Source organism: Silene latifolia, chromosome 7, assembly GCF_048544455.1.
Source record: "Silene latifolia isolate original U9 population chromosome 7, ASM4854445v1, whole genome shotgun sequence".
Taxonomy (NCBI): Eukaryota; Viridiplantae; Streptophyta; class Magnoliopsida; order Caryophyllales; family Caryophyllaceae; genus Silene; species Silene latifolia.
The window spans coordinates 22,101,454-22,124,202 of NC_133532.1; the positions used below are offsets into that span (position 1 = coordinate 22,101,454).

General features: G+C 38.8%; 1 protein-coding gene across 1 annotated transcript; it reads left to right on the top strand.

Annotated features, from left to right (window-relative positions):
• Positions 1 to 19,992: 19,992 nt before the first annotated feature.
• Positions 19,993 to 21,335, top strand: LOC141589858 (uncharacterized). Its single transcript, XM_074410481.1, has 2 exons — positions 19,993 to 20,203; positions 20,311 to 21,335. Exons 1-2 carry the CDS (start codon positions 19,993 to 19,995, stop codon positions 21,333 to 21,335), a joined length of 1,236 nt encoding a protein of 411 aa, XP_074266582.1.
• The last annotated feature ends 1,414 nt before the right edge of the window (positions 21,336 to 22,749 follow it).

Consider the following 22,749-nt stretch of genomic DNA (forward strand, 5'->3'; position numbering starts at 1 on the left):
CTAGCGAGAACGTTGAACCTTGGACCTTAGTTATAGTTTGCTTAGACTCACCTATCGTTAGACTTGTGTTTATTCATGGGATATCTTTTCCCCAACGCACTTCGTTTTTAATTGTAAAACTTATTCATCTTACTTTTCATTTTCGTTTGATCACTTATGGTGGATTTCACCCTTTAAACTTTAAAGGTTTTAAAAATCCCTTATTTTCCGCTTAGATTTAATAGTTCTTTTGATGCCTCATCGAGGGGTGTCACAGACACTCGCGTGAGAAATATGAGGAACGAAAGCTCCTATTTATACTAATCACGCGGAGGAATAGGGTTTCAGAGACTCTTTGGAAGTGAATCTCGGAAAGATATGAAAAAGATACGTAAATCATGCAAAGAAGGGCCTGGGAAGAGGCGCAGCAGCCACTGCGTCTCTTGGAAGAGGCGCAGCACCTGCTGCGTCTATTCCCAGGAGGTTTCCTCCTGCTGAAGAAAGATTTCCGCGTTTGAGTTATGGTAGGACGGAAATAATTCGATTATCTTATGAATATTATGGGATATTATTTGCCAAAAGATAAAATTTATGAAATATGGAATAGAAATATCCGGAACATTCCGAACATTCCGACTCGGGCTTTAAAAGATTATCGAGAAAATGGAGACGGTTTTTGACCCGGACTCCGAATGTACTCTAATTACTGCCAAAACGACCGTATCAGGATGTAGATGACAACTATGAGGTCGACATTAATATTTGAGCAATCACTTGACGATAATCTTACGAACTGTCACAAATCGTTCCGCGAATCGAACATGCGGCCCAATCATCACCGGGTGGTTTGCGGAGGTGCAGAAACGAGGTGTCTACACAGGGGCCGTTTATTTAGTGCCACAAGAGCGACACGTGGGGTTACGCGAGGCGCGTTTTCATTCCTATTCTAGGCATAGTATCGTTTCAGTTGGTCAAGGTTTGTTGGGTTTGAAAACTCATTCCCATCTAGGTCTGTGATCCTAACCGCACCGCCTGGGAGTATGGATTTGACTAGAAATGGTCCGGCCCAATTAGGTTTGAATTTTCCCCGTGGGTCGACAGGTAAAAGAGCTCTAACCGATTTAAGCACTAAGTTTCCTTATTTGATGTTTCTTGGCCTAACCCTTTTGTTGAAGGCTCGTTTGATACGTGCTTGGTATGTTTGGACATTATGTAAGGCGCGTATCCTACGTTCATCCAGGAGGATGAGCTCTTCATATCTATCCCTCTTCCAATCGGCTTCCGGGATTTGACTTTCTAGTAAAATACGCAAGGATGGTATTTCTAGCTCGACTGGTTGTACAGCTTCCATGCCGTAGGTCAAATAGAAAGGAGTAGCCCCAGTGGGCGTCCTGACAGATGTACGATACCCCCATAAAGCAAAGTGTATCTTGCTTGGCCAATCTCTATAGTTGTCAATCATTTTCTTGAGAATCGTGGCAACATTCTTGTTTGCCGCCTCTACCGCGCCGTTAGTCTGTGGTCTATAGGGCGAAGAGTGGTGATGCTTAATCTTGTATTTGGCTAGCAATTGCTCGGTTTCAGCTTGGAAATGTGATCCGTTATCGCTAATGATCTCATGTGGGCAACCATATCGACAGATGATGTTGTTTTGTATGAACTTTGCCACATTTTTAGCTGTAAGACCAGTGTAGGAAGCCGCTTCTATCCATTTGGTAAAATAGTCGATTGCTACTAGAATGAAACAGTGACCTCTGTTCGGTAGGGGTTATATTCCCGATTATGTCGATTCCCCATGCAGAAAATGGCCAAGGGGATGTCATTGTATAGAGCACTGAAGGAGGGACATGTTGTACATTCCCGAAGATTTGGCAGTTGTGGCAATGTCTTACGTATTTGATGCAATCGGATTCCATTGTGGTCCAATAATATCCCAAACGTGTGATTTTCTTTGCCATCATGGGCCCACTCATGTGAGGACCGCATTCTCCCTCGTGGACTTCTTCCATCACCTTTCGTGCCTGTGAATGATCAAGGCAACGTAGGACTACACCAAGAGGTGTTCTTTTGTATAATTCTCCCTGCATGGGAATGTATTGGGAAGCTAGTAGGCGTATAGCACGTTGTCCCCTCTTGTCCATATCTGGTGGGTATGTACCATTAAGCTTAAAATTCAGGATTGCTTGGAACCAGGGTTCCTGCGCGATTTCCTCTTCATCGGTGATTTGGTGGACATAAGCCGGCTTTGACCGTCGTTCGATGCACAAAGGCATTTCCACCATGTGATCTGGCATATTAATCAATGATGCAAGTTTCGCAAGAGCGTCTGCAAATTAATTTTCCTCCCGAGGTAGGTGTAGGTAGGTTACGTGATCAAATAATTGAGCGACTTGGTCTATTCTAGCCTGATAAGGCGCGAGGCTCTCGCTTCGGATTTTCCAAGATCCTGTAACTTGGTTAATGATTAGTGATGAATCCCCATGTACTCGGAGGTTTTTAATGCCCAAGCTCACTGCCGCTTGTAGTCCAATGAGACAAGCTTCGTATTCTGCGGTATTGTTTGTCACCTCGAAGTCGAGTTTGACAGCAATTGGTGTATGCTCGCCTTCAGGAGAAATGAGCAACACTCCTATTCCGAATCCTCTTAAGTTTGATGCTCCATCAAAGTATAGGTCCCAGGAGTCTACATCAGTTTGGAGTATATCCTCGTCTGGAAATGACCAAGTATCTATTGTTTGTGCGTCGTCGATAGGATTTTCTGCGAAGAATTCGGCGACGACGCGACCTTTTATAACTTTCAGTGGCACGTATTTGAGGTCGAATTCTGAGAGCATCAAGGTCCATCTTGCTAAACGTCCATTGAGGACGGGTTTCTCGAAGAGGTATTTGACTGGATCCATTTTGGAGTATATTTTGACGGAGTAGCTAAGCATGTAATGGCGTAGCTTCTTCGTTGCCCACACAAGAGCGAGGCATGTCTTTTCGAGTTGTGAGTATTTGCACTCGTATTCCAAGAACTTCTTACTAAGATAGTAGATAGCTCTTTCTTCACTTCCTACAGTTTGAGCCGGCATGACACCCATGGCCGTTTCGGTTACTGTGAGATATAAACCAAGAGGTTGATCTCGTTGTGGTGGCATGAGCACTGGTGGTTTAGCCAATATCTCCTTGATCTGGTCGAATGCCTTTTAACAATCAACATCCACATGGTGTGGTCCGTTTTCTTGAGTTTCTTGAAGATAGGCTCACAAATCATCGTAAGTTTCGATATGAATCGACTTATATATTGCACCTTTCCTAGGAATCCTCTGACTTCTTTTTCTATTTGAGGTTGTGGCATTTCGATCAAAGCTTTGATTTTGGAAGGATCTATTTCTATACCTCTTTGACTAACGACGTATCCCAGGAGTTTGCCAGATGTTACTCCGAATGTGCATTTCTGAGGATTGAGTCTCATGTTGTACTTTCGTAGTCTTGCGAAGAACTTACGAAGGTTCGCGATGTGTCTCTCTCTTTCCTTAGATTTGACAATCATGTCATCTACGTATACCTCAACTTCTTTGTGCATCATGTCATGTAGGAGCGTAGTTGCGGTGCGTTGGTATGTAGCTCCGGCGTTGATCAATCCGAACGGCATTACCGTATAGCAATAGGTTCCCCATTGGGTGACGAACGCGGTCTTATGCATATCTTCCATGGCCATCTTGATTTGGTTATAACCCGCATACCCATCCATGAAGGACAGTAATGCGTGGTCCGCAGTATTGTCCACTAATATGTCGATGTGAGGTAGGGGGAAGTCATCTTTTGGACTTGCTTTGTTTAAGTCCCTAAAGTCAACACAAACGCGGATTCTCCCATCCTTCTTGGGTACGGGTACTATATTAGCTACCCAGTCAGAATACTCGGAAACTTTGATGAACCCGGCTTTGAATTGCTTGTCAACTTCTTCCTTAATCTTTAGAGCCCATTCTGTTCTCATTCGTCGAAGCTTTTGTTTCACAGGTTTGAAACCTGGCTTAATTGGAATTCTATGTTCAGCGATATCCCTGTCGATCCCTGGCATGTCTTTGTAGGACCAAGCGAAAACGTCTTTGAATTCATTTAGGAGGTCTATGAAATCGGCCCTTTCGGTAGAGCTCAAGGTAGTCCCTATCCTAAGTTCTTGGGGTTCTAGTTCGGTTCCTACATTGATGGGTTCGGTGTCCTCTATTACTAGTCCCCCTTCCCCTTCCTGTAGTATTTCTTTGGCTACGTAGGGAGGTATTTCGATCGAGTCCGGGTCTTGGTCATCCTCAGTATCATCGTAAACAGAATTGCACTCAAGATAACGCAAAGAGTAAGCAGAACCTGATTTATTAAAATTTGAGTAAAGTTGAAACAAAGAAGCCAACTGATCCTTGGTCAGTGGCGGCAAAGGGACAATGGTTGGGGCATTTCCCGAACTACTGTGACTACTCGAGGCTAAGCTAGGAGAAACAAAGGGAGTGGGGATGACGACAGGAGTAGACTCTCTAATGACTTCTCTAGACTCGACTCGACTCGACTCCGACTCGAACTCATCGTCTTGGTTCTCCTTTGAACATCTCTCCTTCTCCAGTCTTTGAGCTTGAAGAGTCTTCCTTGATTGTTGGTCCATTTGATTGATTTTCTCCATCCTTTCTGCTGTCTTGCGTTGGTTTCTATGATTAACGCGGTGGGGTTGAAGCGATCGTCTTGAAGTATCATGGTAATGATCTCATCCTGCGCGGCCCTAACGAATCGATCTTCTCCAAACAATAGGCTAACAGCTTGTTCGTCTAAGCAAGGTGCTTGACGGGTTTTGACGGTAGGAACCGTTGCTGGCGGGATAAAGTAGCAATCGTGAAAGATCTCGATTCCGGCTAGCTTCCTCTCGAGAAAATGCCAAGGTTCGGGAAATCCGTGAAAGAGTTCTAGACTTCCTTCTTGAACAAAGTACCCATTTAAAGTAGGAAGATATGGCCTCATTTGGACTCCTACGTGCTTGCGGTTTTGGACTTGGGCAAGTATTTCGAGAACCTCCTCTTTTGTAGGTTTGTACCCTAGTCCAAGTGGTATCCTCGTTGAGTTGCCTTCCTTGTATGGTGCGAAGGTATTCTTCCGAATAGGGTTCAAAGGCATTCCAGGGAAGTATCCCTGGGATTTGAGTATGTGGTTGACCACCAAGTTAGAGTAGGGATTATAGTATAAGGGTGCCAACTCACTTTCTATGACGCTTACACTTTGGAAGCCCCCAAGTTCGTACACGGGATCCGCAAGGACTTGATTGTTCGACTGTTTTTCGATTATTGCCTTGATGGGTGACAAAGTGATCGTCACTACTTTGCCGTTTAGTGGGATCTTGATCTTTTGATGAAGGGTGGATGTTACCGCTTTGGAAGCATGAATCCAAGGCCTTCCCAGAAGTATGTTGAATGAAGCTTCAATGTCCACTATTTGGAAGCTAACCTTTCGTTCGATTGGTCCCGTGGCTTTGACAAGTTCTACCACCTTTCGTCGTGTACCGTCATATGCACGCACACCTTGATTGGTAGGGGTCCAATCCGACTCATTCATGCCTAGCTTGTAGGCCGTTTTGAGGGGTATGACGTTGACCGCGGAGCCATCATCCACCAAGGTCATTGGCACATTCTTCTTTAGACAAATGACAGTGATGTATAGAGCAAGGTTGTGACTTGCGCCAAAAGGTGGCAAATCTTCGTCCGAGAAAGTAATAGGATTACTTAGCTTCGGTGATTCTTGGAAGACCAAGTTAACTACATCTTTAGGAGTGGAGTTATGTGCTACATATAGTTTGGCCAAAGCTTGCAGTAAAGCTTGGCGATGTGGGAATGAGCTTGCTACTAATTGCCAGACTGAAAGATCAGCCTTTGTTTTCTGTAATTGCTTGAGCAAACGATCAGTGGAGTCGTCTTCGTCATTTGGTGTGATGACGTTGGTTGGACCATTTTGAGTAGTGCTTTGATATGGGCGACCCGAACGAGTTAGGTGGTCCACATCTTGGTCTTCACCATTTTGGACTATTTCTTTGACTAGGGAATTTTCAATGAGATACTCGTCCTCATCATCGTCGGCCCAAACCCCATTGATTGCAGCTAGTTCCCTCATTCTCACGATATCATCTTCTAGTCGTATGATTTGATCGACTAGTTTATCAACCACGGTGATTATTTCTTGCATAGTGGCATTTTGAGAGAAGATTAGTGCCACATGTTCTTTGGGTATTGCGTAAAGTTGTTACCATGTTTTCTAGTTCCCAAACTTGTCTATCTACACTCCTTGCCCATGTGATGAAGTCGGAAATGGTAGGGGAGATAGTAGAGTAGAGCCCTTCATTCTCGATTGCATGAATTTCATTTTCGATGGGAGAAATGAGGTGTGAGCAATCTAAGGTAGATTCATCACTTGTGATCACTAGAACTCCAAGAGGATTCTGAGTGTTGTTGGGTTTACCTCCCGGTGGTATTGGTAGTCGACCATCTTCGATCATGTCTTGAAGCACGTTTTTCAACTTGTAGCAATTTTCTGTGTCGTGTCCCTTGCCTCTATGGTATTCACAGTACGAATTCTCGTCCCAAAACTTGGACTTCCTTTCGGGTTCGGGAGTAGGTCCAATGGGTTGGAGTTTACCTTGCTTCATTAGCCTTTTTAGAGCGTTGGAGTAAGTGTCCCCAAGGTTTGTGAATTTCCTTGGTGGGGTAGTTTTCTTGGATGGCTCGAGAAGGTTAACTTCATCGGTCTTACTAGTAGAGCTGTATGAACGACTTGTGGACCCTTGATATCCTCGACCTACCGTTTTGGACAAGAGTCCTTTACGGATGTCATCTTCAATCGTTGTCCCTAGTACGGTCAAGTCTTTGAAAGTCTTGATGTTTTGGTATCTCAAATGATTGGCATAGATGGGCTTGAGATTATCCACAAACTTCTCCACAAGAGTAGCCTCGTCCGGGCATTCTACTAGTTGAGTGCTAGTCTTCCTCCACCTACTTAGGAAGTCGGTGAATCCTTCTTTGTCATTTTGGGTAAGAACCTCTAGAGTACGCATGTTGACTTGGATCTCGGCATTATCCGCATATTGCTTGGAGAACTCGATTGCGGCATCTTCCCAAGTAGCGACCTTCTTGTGATCTAAAGAGTAGAACCATTGCCTTGGGATGGTATCAAGAGATGAAGGAAAGATCCTTAAGAACATCTCGGGTTTGATGCCTTTGATAGACATGTAATCCTTGAAGGCACGAATGTGGTTCAAAGGGTTCTCGTGTCCCTTGAACTTAGGGATATCCGTCATACTAATGTTAGTTGGCAATTTGGAATTGACGGCCTCATACTTGCGATTGTTCTCCCTATAAATGTCATCACCCTTAAGGTACATCAATTGCTCCTCTAGGTATTGGAGTCTTTTCTCAGCTACAGTCATCCCCATGAGAGGATTTTCATCCTTGGATTCGTTGTCAGAGTCACGTAGTACTTCACTTTCATGAGGAGGCAACCTTCCCTCTACGGCAAAGATACGACCTTCGATGAGCTCAAGGCGGTCATAGGTTTGTTCTTGAGTAGCTTGCATTTGGGTTAGCGCGGCTAGGATTCGATCATTACTATTTTGAAGTTGGTTGAAGTTTGCTTCATCACTTGATCCGGGCATCTTGAAAACTGGATAAGAGATCGGCGACGAATCAAAACACGATCGACCATTCTAACACACTTGCTAAAAGAGGAAACGTTTTGACTCGTAAAGTGGGTGTGTGCCACTTGTGTTGAGTGAGTTTTGAAGAAAGACAAGGTCTTTGAAAATGTGTGTCCTAGTCAACTATAGTGTAGTTGTAGGAGTGGACTCGAAGTGAGGTTTTGAAATGGGCTTGTGGCCCGAATTTTGACACGACAAACGGACAGAGTTTTGACCGGATTTTGCGCTAATTAAGAGTCTATTTCGAAATTTTGTTTGAAAATGGGTTTTGATTTTTGAAAAATTGTCATGGTTATGTTTAGAAATGGTGATCATGTAAGGTATACACATTTATACAAGCATTATAACGGGATGCTGAGTGCATTTAGAAAAGGTTTTGGTTTAAAGGGTGGGTTGCCATACCGAACCATCAAACCCGAAGTCTGTGGAGAGGCTCGTGCCAAACAAGAGTAAGGCCGATTCCTAGTCCATTTCCTCAAGTAGTGAAGGCCCTTGATACAAACAAGAGTAAGCATCATGGTATGGATGACGTCAACCGCTATCCATCCTTAGGCCCAAATAAGAATTAGGACCGTTTAGACGGGACGATTGGTCGAATGGGTTGGGTTGGGCCTAGGAAGGCCGAATAAAACGGTCTAGGAAGACCGAGTTATGAAAACCGACAATTGTCTTGTACAAACTATTCCCTAACCTTGTTCAAGTTTCACCCTTGGCTACACGTAAGTGTATTATCCCCAGCGGAGTCGCCAAACTGTGGACAGCGGGGGCCACGGGGGCGCTTGGGAAACAAGCGTTTGCATTTTGTATGGAGTCGCCACCAATTTTTATGGGAAATTGGAACCGTTCGAATACCTCGCGTCATGTCAAGACACAAAGTAGAGACATGAACACTAAGCAATCGTTACCCTTAGCATTCTATGTCTAGAATGACTCTCGTGGATGCCAATGAACACCGGTGTTCACAGATATCTGGAGTAAGGGGTGAGGGTACGTATTAGGAAGCTCTTTTGATCGAACACCTAATCCCGCCCGCCTCGATAGCGGCCTCTACTAATGATTAGGGAAATTATTCGTACTCGATATATCGTCGGCTATATGCATGCAATGCTACATCCATGTTTTAATCCTAGCATGTGAGAATTAATACTAAGTCGGTTGACACGTAATTTAGCATACAATTGGGTCGAAGTAGGGATTTAATGCTCATTTACATATGAAAATATACAAGCAATAAAAGAAATACAATAATCATAAATTACAATAATGAAAATTACATGAATTACATTGGATTTGGCGATTTATGTCGAAAATACCTTTAAAACGGATAATTTGAGAAAACGAATAAACGAACAAGTATTAGCGTGATACTACGGATAATAGTTGATTAACACGTAAACTAATTAACTAAGTCAAGGCAGAAACGGAGTTCAGGGACAGAACTCAGCCAGGAACAGGCGCAGCAGAGCTGCGTCCTTTGGAATAGGCGCAGCAGACGCTGCGTCTGTTCCTTGGCTCAGTTCTGGCTGTGAAGCCGTAATTGCAAACCGTTAATGTTAATTGGTGATTTAATGATCAATTGGTAATATTTACTCGGATGAAAGTGATTAACACGTTATTTAACATATGAATGGGTCATAAAAACAGTAAAATATGAATAATACGGATGCAAACGGATTAATTACAAGATGGAATAATGACAGAAGTGAAAAATATTAATGAGTCAAACAAATTAATTCAATTAACTAAGTTAGATACGATGGATTAATGACGAATATATGATAGATACAACAAAAGACAGAATGAAAACTATATCAAAGACGAATTCCAGAAACTCAATATGGATGAATTGAATCTCTACAACCCGGAATTGAATTTAATGACGAAAACCCGCAAATATTGATTATTTGGGATTTAAGTCGAATTTATGATGATTAAAACATATTAATGATGATGATTAATGTAATACATGTGAACTATATGCTATTATGGCGAAGAATAAACAAACAAACGAAACAATCAAAAGGATTTTTGGAACGAATAACAGAGGACGAACGAAGAAGAAAGGAAGTGAGAATCGCGGCAGCAAGACGAAGAGGCGTTAACAGAGAACGCGCGCTCCTTCAAGAGGCGCGGCGATTCTTTGCGTCCTTTCTCGACGGTTATCTCATGGAAATCCGTAAAAAAGAGATTTTAAAGCATGGTTTTAGAAATCGGTTTTAATGGTATTTTCGACATAAACCTTACAATATGATGATGATACAATAATTAAATACAATAAATAAAAGAGAGATTATACACCCTCAGACTTACATGTTGACGAAACGAGAAGGACTAAGATATCGATTAGTGATGCTCGACGCGGATGCAAAGAAAGTGCCCTCGTAAGAGGAAAACGATTAATTAATTAAGTTGATTGATGTGGAGTTGGTCAAATTGGTCGGTCATGCAACGGGGAGGCTGGTACTCAGAAGGATCCGAGCTTACGTGGTCGAAAGTTCAAGCACGTAGACGCCGAAAAGTAAGAACAAAGTCTAGAATGCAAAGGGAGAAGAGAAGGGCGGACACTCGCGTGAGAAATATGAGGAGCGAAGGCTCCTATTTATACTAATCACGTGAAGGAATTAGGGTTTCGGAGACTCTTTGGAAGTGAATCTCGGAAAGATATGAAAAAGATACGAGAAACATGCGAGAAAAAGACTGGGAAGAGGGCGCAGCAGCCCATCGCGTCTCTTGGAAGAGGCGCAGCACTTGCGTCTATTCCCAAGTGGTTTCCTCCTGCAAAAGAAAGATTTCCGTGTCTGAGTTATGGTAGGACGGAAATAATCCGGTTTTCCTTAATATCTTATGTGAATATTACGGGAAATTGCTTACTAAAAGATAAAATTTATGAAATATGGAATAGAAATATCCAGGAACATTCGAACATTTCGACTCGGGATTTAGCGGTTATCGAGAAAATGGAGACGGTTTTAGGCCCGGACTCCGAATGTACTCTAATTACTGTCAAAACGACCGTATAGGGACGTAGATGACAATTAAGAGGTAGACATTAATATTTGAGCAATCACTTGACGATAGTCTTACGAACTGTCACAAATCGTTCCGCGTACCAAACATGCGGCCCAATCATCACCGGGTGGTTTGCGGGAGGTGCAAAAATGAGGTATCTACAGAGCCCCCACTTTGACTGAGGCTTGGACAAGGCGAAAGTCAAAGTATAGCCATCAGGTCAATCGAAGATTACAACCTGACGACTATGGCGACGCGAGGCGGCTCAAGGGGTCTGAGCCAAGGACCTGTCGTCGGGAACATTTTAGAGTCTGTCGACTATTGGGGAGGGTCGTTTAAAGTCCATTAGACTACGTAAGGAGGCTCGCCAGCCATAAGGAGAGACCATACCTGAGACTTCTTTCTCGAGATGCTTCCGGAGGTGCGTAGGAGCTAAGGTTAAGCGTATGAGCTAAGGGTAAGACCTAAAAAATTCATAAGGATTGTGCTAGGGTATGGGGCCCTAAAGGAGACATATCTCTCAGCTCTAGATAAATCTCCAGGCCCCTGGTAGCTCATTGAAAAGCTAATGAAGTTAACTTTCACCTCCGAAAAATACACCCTTAAACATGGAGTAAATCTTGAGTTATTCAACTTTTAGTGATTCAAAATCCCCGATCTAGTTAAGACCTTAAGCTTTCCAATGACATAAGAATCTAAGGATTTGCATGAGTATAAATTGAGATATAAGGCTTGGAAGTTAGGCCCGCTGGAATGACACTTCAAAGAGCGTTGAAATGCATTCAATTGCGAACCGTTCCTTGGACTGTTTTTTCGGCTTAAAATGAATCACAATGCAACAAATGTTGTTGCAAACTTCCTTTCTACAAAAGAATTTGCCCTCAAATTCTGTTGGATTAAAATGAAGAGAATTATTGTCAAGGCTTGTGTCATCCCACTTATCAAAAGATCAAGGACACTTCAAGAGATGGGCTCTCATGACTTACTCCCGGATCATAGATCAGAACTGTGTATGGCAAGAGAGGTGTTGTGCCATTCCCAAATTCAGTTTGATCACTCATCCAAATACCCCTTATCCTTCTTGGAATAAAATTCATGGTTTCTTGGCTGGGTTGGATGTGAGTACCACCATCAAATTCAGCAAATAGAGTTGAAAATTTTATACCCATGAAAGACTTATTGTTACCAATTATGCCCATTCTAACTTTCCTCTCAATTGAGTTCATGTACCCATCACCAAAAGACCAAGGTGGCTTTACTCCAAGCTTAACAACTATTTCACCACATTGGATGATCAGCATCATATACTGGACCAAGATCAAGCCATAATGAGCATTAACATAACTAGTTGAGCACAACAATGCAACTAAGGGCTTCTTATGTCCTCGTGCATCACCCTTAACAGAAACATCACCAAATGTGCTATACCTCCTTCTAAACCATGTAGAGACCTTGTACTTGATGTACCAAACAATTCCAACAAACTCTCATATTGAACTTGAACACTATTTAACCCCAAACACATACATGAATTCCAAAATTGGACAACAAGTTTTAAATTGATTCATTTCACTCTCAAAAATTAATTTCCACCTTGAATGAGTAAGAATGAACTTTTTAAAAACAACAATCCTACTTAGAAAACTCAACAGCACCCAAGAAATATACTTTAACTCTCTAAACTTCTCAAAAAGATTCAACTTATTACTCCAAAACAATTTAGAAAAGTTAGCGTTCATATGTTTGGATTCCTCATTTAACATATATGGAATTGCACCCAAATGAACAAGACTAACATGTAACTTTACCAACATGTAAATATGAAAGTGAGGAGTATATTTGTGACAAGTTGTACCACTCAAGATGTAAGCTTCTAAGCTAGGACCATTGTGGGTGTTGGAGGTCAGATTTGGTACACTTGAGTATGGAACAACCTAAGATTCTTGTCTTACTTCACCCTTACTTGAATCCCAACAAGTTTAACCATTGAACATGACCGTAGGCTGTGTAAACTTCACGTTTTGAAGGTCAAGTAGTCCTTGGTCGACATTCCCATCTCTCGGCCCCAAATCAGTAGCTTGGTCATTGATGGCTCCATGGGTAAGGGTACGACTACTCTCCTCCTCACTAGTAGGCTCATGTGTTGAGTTGAAGGGGTTTTTAATTTCAAAAAATGGGCTCTAAAATATATCACTACATGAGCTATTAATCTTAGCACAAGTGTTCATGACCTTTGGCTCAAGGGATTTAGACTTAGGACAAGCAATATCCAACCTTGGCATGACAACTCCTTGGTCTAAACTCTCCTCCGCCCCAACTGCTTTGGTTACATCTAAACCGTCCCCAACAAAGGCCTCATGGTTTTTTGGTCTTGCTAAGCTCTTTTCAACATCCAAACCCAACTCAGGCAATTTTCCAAATGAATACATCATTCCTAAGTTAACTCTCCTAGAAATTTCAGTTTTCAAGCCAAGGTAAAATTTGATTCTTTTTTGGAAAGAACTAACTTCATTGTCACACACAAAGTGTAATTCCTCAAATAACTTAGCATACTCAAAAACACTCAAGGAATTTTGTTTAAGGGTTTTAAGTTTAGCCCATAATTCATTTATGGTAGAGCAAGGTAGAAACTTTAATCTCATGTTCCTTTCAAGTTTAAGCCAAGAACTAATTTTGCCCTTCCCTTCCATTCTCCTTGAAAATGTAAGAGTATTATACCACAACAAAGCACTACTCTTTAAACAAGACACAACTAGTTTGAGCTTCCTTTCCTCAGAAAAATACTTGCTCCCAAAATAGCATTTAACCTTATATAACCAAGAAAAAAATGCTCTACTATTTTTACCACTAAAAGAAGGAAGTAATGGTGTTTTACCTCCGCCTCTAAGGATAGGAGAGGACTTAAGACAGACACGGAGCAGGTGGTGCTCTCCACGGTACAAATATGGAGGTTTTGGTTCCCTCGGAACTCCATGACATTCGGTTGTACTCTTTCTATGCACATTGTCTTCAAGCCCTCTTGTTAGAGCTGCAACTTCACTATAAAACCTTGTAAGGACTTGGAGATGGAACCAAGGTCCTAAGGCTTCACCTTTGAGCATGGAACATGAAGAACATATCGCTAGTCATTTTCCAATGGAAAAACCGAATGACAACACTTTAACAAAAACAGATTTTTCAAACAATAAACCGAAGTTTTGATAAACGCTCTTCACTCATTGGGTTGTTTTTGTATTTTTGATGTAGTTAAGGATATATAATGAACTCACAAAGGCTTAACCCATGGGCCATGACTAACATAAGATGGAATTGTGTTATAACCTGACTCTGATACCAATTTCAACTAAAATTGTGGTGTAAATGGCATGAATTAGACACTCAATTGGACTGTTTAAAATGACTGAAATGAACGAAAATGAAAAGGATATGACTTAGACAAGATCACGAAGCAAGTTTAAGCCTAGGAATCTCGTTCAAGATCACGAAGCAAGGACTAAATTCCGCCCCAAAGCACTAAGAAAATGGAGGGTTTTTCGTACTGAGCAAGAAGAAAAGAATTAGAAAACTCAGTTTTCAAACTCATATTTTTAATTCAACTCAAATCTGAATGTTCTCATTAGGTTTGTTGGTTTATATAGACCAAGGCAATACAATCTCCATCATTAATTCTACATCTAAGGACCACGAAATAGCCTTACAAAAGTACCAAAGCAACAACTATTTATCTTACAAATTCTGAAATAAAAGGCTAGAAAACAATAAAGCATAAAGATAGCATAAAGTAAATAAAGCTGAATTCTAATTTGTTTGCTTGTACAAGGTCAATTAAGATGTGTAAGACCTTTGGAGAATGGTCCTTGGCAGCTTAACACTTCAAACACAAAAAGATTAGGAGGCCTTTCAAGCCTTGTCCAGCCCTTGTCTAGCCAAAAACGGCAACCAAAACAAATTTGTCACAAGATGGTACTGAATTTGTCCTACCCGGACTCATCACTTTGCATCTAACTAAACCTTCTCTTTTATTGTTACTTTGATTCTGTAAGTTCTCAAAGATTAGTAAATCTTGCTTACCACCGTTGTAAGTTATAAAGAAAGGGTGGAAAACACCTTCACCCAAAAAAAAGTGTTAATTTGGATGGACTTATACCTCAATTGTAAATTATTCCTATTTCAACGGTTGTAAACAAGAATTTGTGCTCAGAAATTGTTCGATAATCCCCAAATTTTAACCAAAGTTTTGTACTAATTTCTATAAGTTCTCAAAGGGACACCACAAATGCATCTTTTGGGATGCTTGTCAACAACACTATCATGACTACTTTTGTAGTTGCTTTCAATAAACATTTTTAATCCTCCACTTGATAAAAAAAAAAATTAAAATAACAAAAGGTAAACTCTATTTTCAATTTAAAATCCTACATCTTTTTCATTTAGTCTTATTTTTTATTTTATTTTTGTCAAAAAAAATAGGTAGTTATTGAGCTAAATGACAAGGGGCCTTCATATAATATTTTGGAACAAGCCTCTAAATTCCACCGGCTACCCCTGAATCTTAAGCTACCAAACTTCTACAACGGTTTAGCTAGATTTTATTCTAGCTTGGTTTAACCCATGTTCCATACTTGAATAATGGAAAATCCCCAACTATTTTCTTATTGGTTCTTTTTTAATGGGTCCATTTAAGCTACTAGCTTAATTAAGCTAGTTGCTCAATCCAAGCAATCCTACATGACTATCTCCAATGGTTTAACCACTAGTTTGCAATTTTTTTGAGATTGCAAGCAAATCGCTAAGCTAAACCATTGAACTTACTCTTAGAAAAACATTGCTTTTATAATTAAGGGATACTCCGTATATTATTGCAATAACTTATTGCAATATTTAAGAACTTATTCATCTATACACTCTATCAGGTGCGATTCTAGAATTTGATCATAAGAGTTACAAATGCTTAACAATGATTGGGATAATGGTAACTAAAGTTTAAACACAAAAAATTTGTGAAACTAATGTAAAACACTAATTTAAAATAAAATTGAATCCAAATAATTCGAGTAGGTATAAATAAAACACTTTGTATATATTTGTGAGTATATAACTCTTTAATGTGAATAGAGTACATTTTATAATATAATCCAAATAACTGTAGTCCAATAATATGATATTTTTCTTTATGTTAAATGCAATAGATATTTGAGTACGTAATATTTTATGTAACTAAATAAATAAGAGGAATTAGAAAGTCACGACATTAAAACTACAACTTTAACTCTTGGTTTCTTAACATAAATTTTATATAAAATTGACGAAACTACCAAAAAACAACAAATACAATAGAACAAGTTTATAACTAACACAATTCTGGAAATGCAGTTGTTATTGCATAAGACCGTTTCGCAGTGTGAGACGGTGTAAAAACAAACTCCATTTATTGTAATAAATGAACATTTTTTTTTTACAAAAATCCATGAGACCGTCTTATTGTATAATTTGTACTGGAAATGAAGGACTAAAATTAGACATTAAATATCATTAAAGACAAAATTTATAACTAAATGGGATAAAGTGCAAAAATGACAGCCACAAGGGTCGGACTCATGACCAAACTGATACTAACTAATATCCAACCACTACACCACTAAACATTTAATGATCCTTATTGAAACTAACTTGTAAATATTTCAAGGGATCGGATGTGGTGAATCCCCTGCACACCTTTTAGAACCGCCAATGCACTCTATATTAGAAAAATATTCATATATATTATTGCAATGCAAAAAAAACATATATGAGTATGTAACTAGTTTTATTTGCGGAGAATAATTAAACGGAGCACATATATACGATCATCCTATTTGAAGCAAATCGCAACCGGATTTATCAGCGATGTGCTCTTACACTCTAAACCACCGTTAAGTATGGCCCACTATATAACGGATCTATGGAGTAAATTGGATTCCATATTCAAGTTTTGCCGAATCATTCGGTGATTTACATCTTTTACCATTTCATGAAACAAAATATCTGCGTAATTGTTTTTGTTGTGTGGAAGGTTGATACTTTTTATTACTTTTTGGCTATGCCAATGTCTATTGTTTATATAATGTACCATATTATTTGCTTTGGGTCAAGCCCTCTCAGATTTACTATTGGACTCCTTCCCAACTACCTTGTATTATTTTATGTTGTCGACACTTATAAAGATGACCTTTTACCTTACATTGTCGATGTAGGTCATGAATTTACACCATAACAATCCTTCCCTCAAACAAGGACCATCATCTTCAATCAAGCCTTGACCTCGATGGAGAACTCTCACATCATACAACCCCAATAAATTTCTAGGCACCTTAAGCTTCAGAAAGACTTTGATAACCTCCCTTTAACCGCACACCAAAGTGAGTGCTCGTACATGCTCTTGATCTTGTATTTTCATGTCTCCCACATGGAAATATGCTACACATGCATATTATTGTGATATAGTTTAATCGTTCATGAAAGAGTTTACGGAATAGTTTCCTAATTACCATAGTTTCCTAATCCGAGTTAGGTTTCTTATTTGTTAAATCATTATACTATATAAGGATGTACATATTGTCATATTTGACACAATTTAATAATATCAAAAACTCTTTCCATCAAATTATATCATAGGATAAACGACCAATGTTTAAGATCCAATGTTTTTTCCTCTGACGCAGCCGTCCCTTTGTATCTGTGCTTTTTATCTCCTCGGGTTGCTCATGTAATCCTTCGTAATTCATACAATGTTCAACGGTAATGGCAACAACACTGGTTAGAAGCTCTAACTCATTCATGATGCTTCTACTATTTTTATTTACATCCATCCGAAAGGCGTAGTAATTTTTAAGTAAGTACGTGTTTACGAGAGACAATATGATATTTGGACCAAAGCTATTATTAATGCATTAGTTGGTAGGGATAAGTTCGGTTTTGCTGATGGTGATTTTTCTAAATCTGACGATGAAAATTGACTGAGTTCGCTGCATGGAAATCGAATAATTCTACTATTTGTTCTTTGATTTTTAATTCCACCGATATTTCGATCCAACCCAGTATTGCCTCTCACAGTACTGAGTGTGAATTATGGAATGATTTAAAAGAACGTTATTCTACCGTGAACGATCCTCGTATTAATCAACTTAAATCCGAGTTCAACAATATCTGTCAAAATGAACTTTCGTTTGTCTCATATCATAATAAACTCAAAAGCTTGTGGGATGAATTGTATGGGTCGGTCGATGTTACTTGCGGTTTTGCTACTAAGTTACGTGCTAGAGCCGCGGAGGAACAAGTTCATGATTTTGTTTTACGTCTTAACGACGACAAATACAACACTCTCTGCACTCAAACTCTAAGTAAGAATCCATTTCCCATTATTAATAAAGCTTTTTCACTAGCTACGCAAGAAGAAAAGCATAAATCTATGAGATTGTTTGATAGTGTAATTCCATAAGCTACGGGAACATTGATATGTTCATTCAATTACATGGATTTATTGGATATATTACGACTTAACCAGAATGGATTCTAAAGTAAAATCAATTTCTGTATTCAATGGATTCCTTTGACATGAGTATATCATTTTAACCATGATATGATTAGTTATGCAGTGACACTGTTAAATGGCGTGCCATAAAAGGAGGTTATAAAGGCGGTAGTCATGGTGACTAAGAATTGAGTGGGAGTTTTAGTGATACAAGCAGATTGGATAAGTCCTCTTATACAATAGGATTGGTGATATCTAGGCATGTTGATGAGCAAGAACTAAGAGAATACATGGCCATGCTAGATTGGATTAAGAAGTTAATCCTTATTTAAGTAGTTCGAACTCGGGATCTAGGAATGTAATTTTGATGAAAGACATAATGATCATTGAATGTTAATTGTGTTATAAAAATTGGCATTAAGAGACTTGAGTAATTTTAGTATTGTGTTATTGTCTACGAATAAGTGTGAGATTGAAGGAATTGTGTCCTACGATGTTTTCGGCAATTACTAAATATAATAGACGATATTTTATGGAGATAATAATGATATTATTTTATTAAATCATAACTACTCGCTAGAGAAGAATTATGGTAATTAGTTTAAATAAGATTGGATTAATGACTAAAATAATATAATTCTATGAGGTCACACATATAAGCATAATTAGGAAATACCATTAATACTATCAGGACACAGATTTGAGGCATCGATTTTAGGAAAGGAATATTAGTTCTTTCCTTATCCCACCTGATCTTCATTCTGGTTTGTGATACTATATATAAAGGGTTATAGAGTGATAAAAAAATATGATGGAGTTCTTCCATAATAAACCACAAGGGAGAAAACATATTGTTCGTATATATACTGTTTGCCTAAGCACCCATAAAAGTAAGATAACAATGTTGATCATTCTCATCTGTTCTAGCTGACGTGGGTTTCCAGGTTATGCTTGTGGACCGAGTAGAGGAGCAATAAGTGAGGCTCTGGGGATCCTCAGTCCCATTTGGTGTCCCAATCTGTGTGTCACTCCAATCACCTTCTAGCACATCAAATTAATATAATTATTGCAATATTTTATTTTGCAACAAGTGATGTGTCAAAAGGTGAGTGGAGTGGCATACACAATGGGACACAAAAGTGGGACAGAGGAACCTTACACCTCTAATTACTCCTACAAGCTATTTGAGGAATTTATTCTTCAAGAAGTAAATATTTTTTTCGTCTTTTAGCATGATTCATACTCCCTCCACTTATCTATGTTCACCCCATTTGATTTTGCACAAGGATTAAGGGTCTTCATTAAACAATGTAAAAGTATTCAATAGCATGCAAGTGGGGCTTGATGTTAGCTTCTAAACTGAAAGGCTTAATACAAGGTTAAGTTAATTAACTACACTTCAATTATTTCATTTCCCTCCAAAATACAAGGAGTGGGAAATTTAAAATGTCATAAATGTTTCCCCCCAAAAACCTTGGGTTCCTAAATTCTGATTACATAAACTCCCAGGTGAAGCATATTACATCTCTTCTAAAACCTAACCTAGACTATATATTTATACAACTTCTCTTCCATATTCTTCTTCTTCTTCTTCTTCTTCTTCTTCTTCTTCTTCTTCTTCTTCTTCTTCTTGTTCTTCTTCTTCTTCTTCTTCTTCCATATTCTTCTTCTTCTTCTCTGCCATAATCTGCACTTCAAAAATTCGTTAGTCACAAGTTCAATGATAAAATATCAGCAGTAAAAATAAAGCTTAAAATAGAAAAAAAAACTTACCAACATTAATCTAAAAATGTGTGGCCCAAATCTATCAAATGATGATAGACATAAAATAGGATGCTATTTATTCGAGAATAGCAAGGATGGAAAACCAATAAGAGGCTCAATGAACGTTTTTGCAGCAAAATATAGTGTAGACAGGAAAACTATCTTTGAAGTATGGAGGGTTTCTAAACGTCAAAGAGAAGATGGTGAAGCTTTGCAGCTGAATCCCAGAATTAAAGGTAAAAAAGGGAGGGAAACACTTGAAGTACCAATAGACAGAATATTAGCTACACCAATGGGAGAAAGGGATCACTGCATGCATTTAGTGAAGCTATTGGTGTCTCAGCAACAACAATATTCAATTGGGTTAAACAAGGCAAACTTCGAAGCCACACATCAGCATTGCACTCAAGTCTGACTGATGAGAACATGTTCAACAGGTTAATATTTTCACTTTCAAAGTTGAGTTATGATAGGATATCAAACTCTTTGAAGTTTAAGGACATGGAAAATATAGTCCATATTGATGAGAAATGGTTCTATATCTCACAAGATGGAGCTAAGTTTTTTCTATTGAGTGAAGAAATTGATCCTTATAGACATTGTCAAAGCAAAAGTTTCATCACTAAAGTCATGTTTATGGCTGCCGTTTCAAGACCCATTTATGATGGAGATGGTAACCTTTTGTTTGATGGAAAAATAAGGATATTTCCATTTACTTTCGAAGATCCAGCTAAAAGGAATTCAAAAAACATACCTACTGGAACTCTTGAAACCAAATCAGTGGCTTCAATAAATAAACAAGTGACTAAGGATATGCTAATAAATAAGGTGATCCCAGCCATTCACAGTAAATGGCCAGCATCAATGAGCAAGGAAATCATCATCCAGCAGGATAATGCAAAGCCACATATAAAGGGTAATGACCTTGACTTTTTAATGGCAGCTAACTCAAATGGTTTCAACATTAGTTTGACACAACAACCACCAAATTCACCAGATCTCAATGTGTTAGACTTGGGTTTTTTTAACTCAATACAGTCATTGCAAACAAAAAAGAGAGCAAGCACAGTTGATAAGTTGGTGTCCATTGTGTTGGACGCTTGGGATGGAGAACCAGCACAATGCTTAAGTGATGTTTGGCTTAGTCTACAAGCATGTATGTTGGAGATAATTAAGCTAAAAGGGCACAATAACTATAAGGTACCACATCTGAAGAAAAAAGCACAAAGGTTGGCAGGAACTTTACCAAGAAATTTAGTTGCAGATGAAGCAATAGTTAGGGAATGTCTTACTCATTTACATATAAATGGCAAGGATGCAAACTTAGATGAAATAAGTGTGCCTCTTGCCTTAAATCATCCCTTTTAGATGAGTGTTTATAACTTAAACATTGCAAACATACAATGTTTAAGCCATAAACATCATTAGGGTTTGGATTTCTTTTGTGCCAATAGACTATGTATTTTGTGATGAGCAATGTTTGAAATGAAAATGATTAAGCTCTCAAAACTTAAGCATTTTTATCACTGAGTTTTATATTCACACAAGAAATGTCTCCTGAAGCCATATATATGTACACAAGATATGGTGGAATCAATTCTTAAATGAAAACAGAATGACAAGGCAGACAACTCTCAAAGCATTAAGCTTTTTTTATCACTGAGCTATATGTTCACACAAGAAATGTCTCCTAAATCCATATATATGTACACAAGATATGGTGGAATCAATTCTTAAATGAAAACAGAATGACAAGGCAGACAGCTCTCAAAGCATTAAGCTTTTTTTAACACTGAGCTATATGTTCACACAAGAAATGTCTCCTAAAGCCATATATATGTACACAAGATATGATGGAATCAATTCTTAAATGAAAACAGAATGACAAGCCAGGCAGCTCTCAAAGCATTAAGCTTTTTTTATCACTAAGCTATATGTTCACACAAGAAATGTCTCCTAAAGCCATATATATGTACACAAGATATGGTGGAATCAATTCTTAAATGAAAACAGAATGACAAGGCAGACAGCTCTCAAAGCATTAAGCTTTTTTTATCACTGAGTTATATGTTCACACAAGAAATGTCTCCTAAAGCCATATATATGTACACAAGATATGGTGGAATCAATTCTTAAATGAAAACAGAATCACAAGGCAGACAACTCTCAAAGCATTAAGCTTTTTTTTATCACTGAGCAATATTAACATCAACTATCAGCATATAAATCCCAGCAATATTAACAGCAACTAGCAGCCACACAAGAATACTAACAAGAAAATCAACAGCATCAAAAGTCTTCAACAAGTAGTAGAGAAAACAAGTACATAACGCAAGGCACAACAATATAGCTCATGTTTATGTTGCGTGCTGATGGAGAAACTAATCAGCACAGGACCGTCCATAAGCACACAAAGTTTACAGAATCAAGTAGAAACATATGACATTCAAGAACAAAGGTACTACATGGATTCTACAGAAATGCAAGGAACTGCGTAATTACCACAAAATTGTCTCACAAGCCCTACTCCTTAAAACAAATCAAATAATGAATAAATTTCTCAACTTTTCGATTTATAGGGAGAAAATGGACTGTGAATTTTCCTAATATACAAACAACAAATAAAGCACATAACAATCATTTTTCCCGATCAAATAAGATCCCTGATTATGTAGCCATAACTCTTCAATACTCAACCGTCCACTTTCATTACCCTCTCCTAGTTAACCACACCAACCCCACAATTACTTCCCATACACCCATACTAACTTCCTATTATCCA

Bases quoted from the DNA above. Each gene is read 5' to 3' on its own strand.
- LOC141589858 (XM_074410481.1), top strand. From the start codon at position 19,993: ATGTGTGGCCCAAATCTATCAAATGATGATAGACATAAAATAGGATGC. The intron at 20,204-20,310 runs GTAAAAAAGGGA...TTGGTGTCTCAG, and splicing joins GCTGAATCCCAGAATTAAAG to CAACAACAATATTCAATTGG.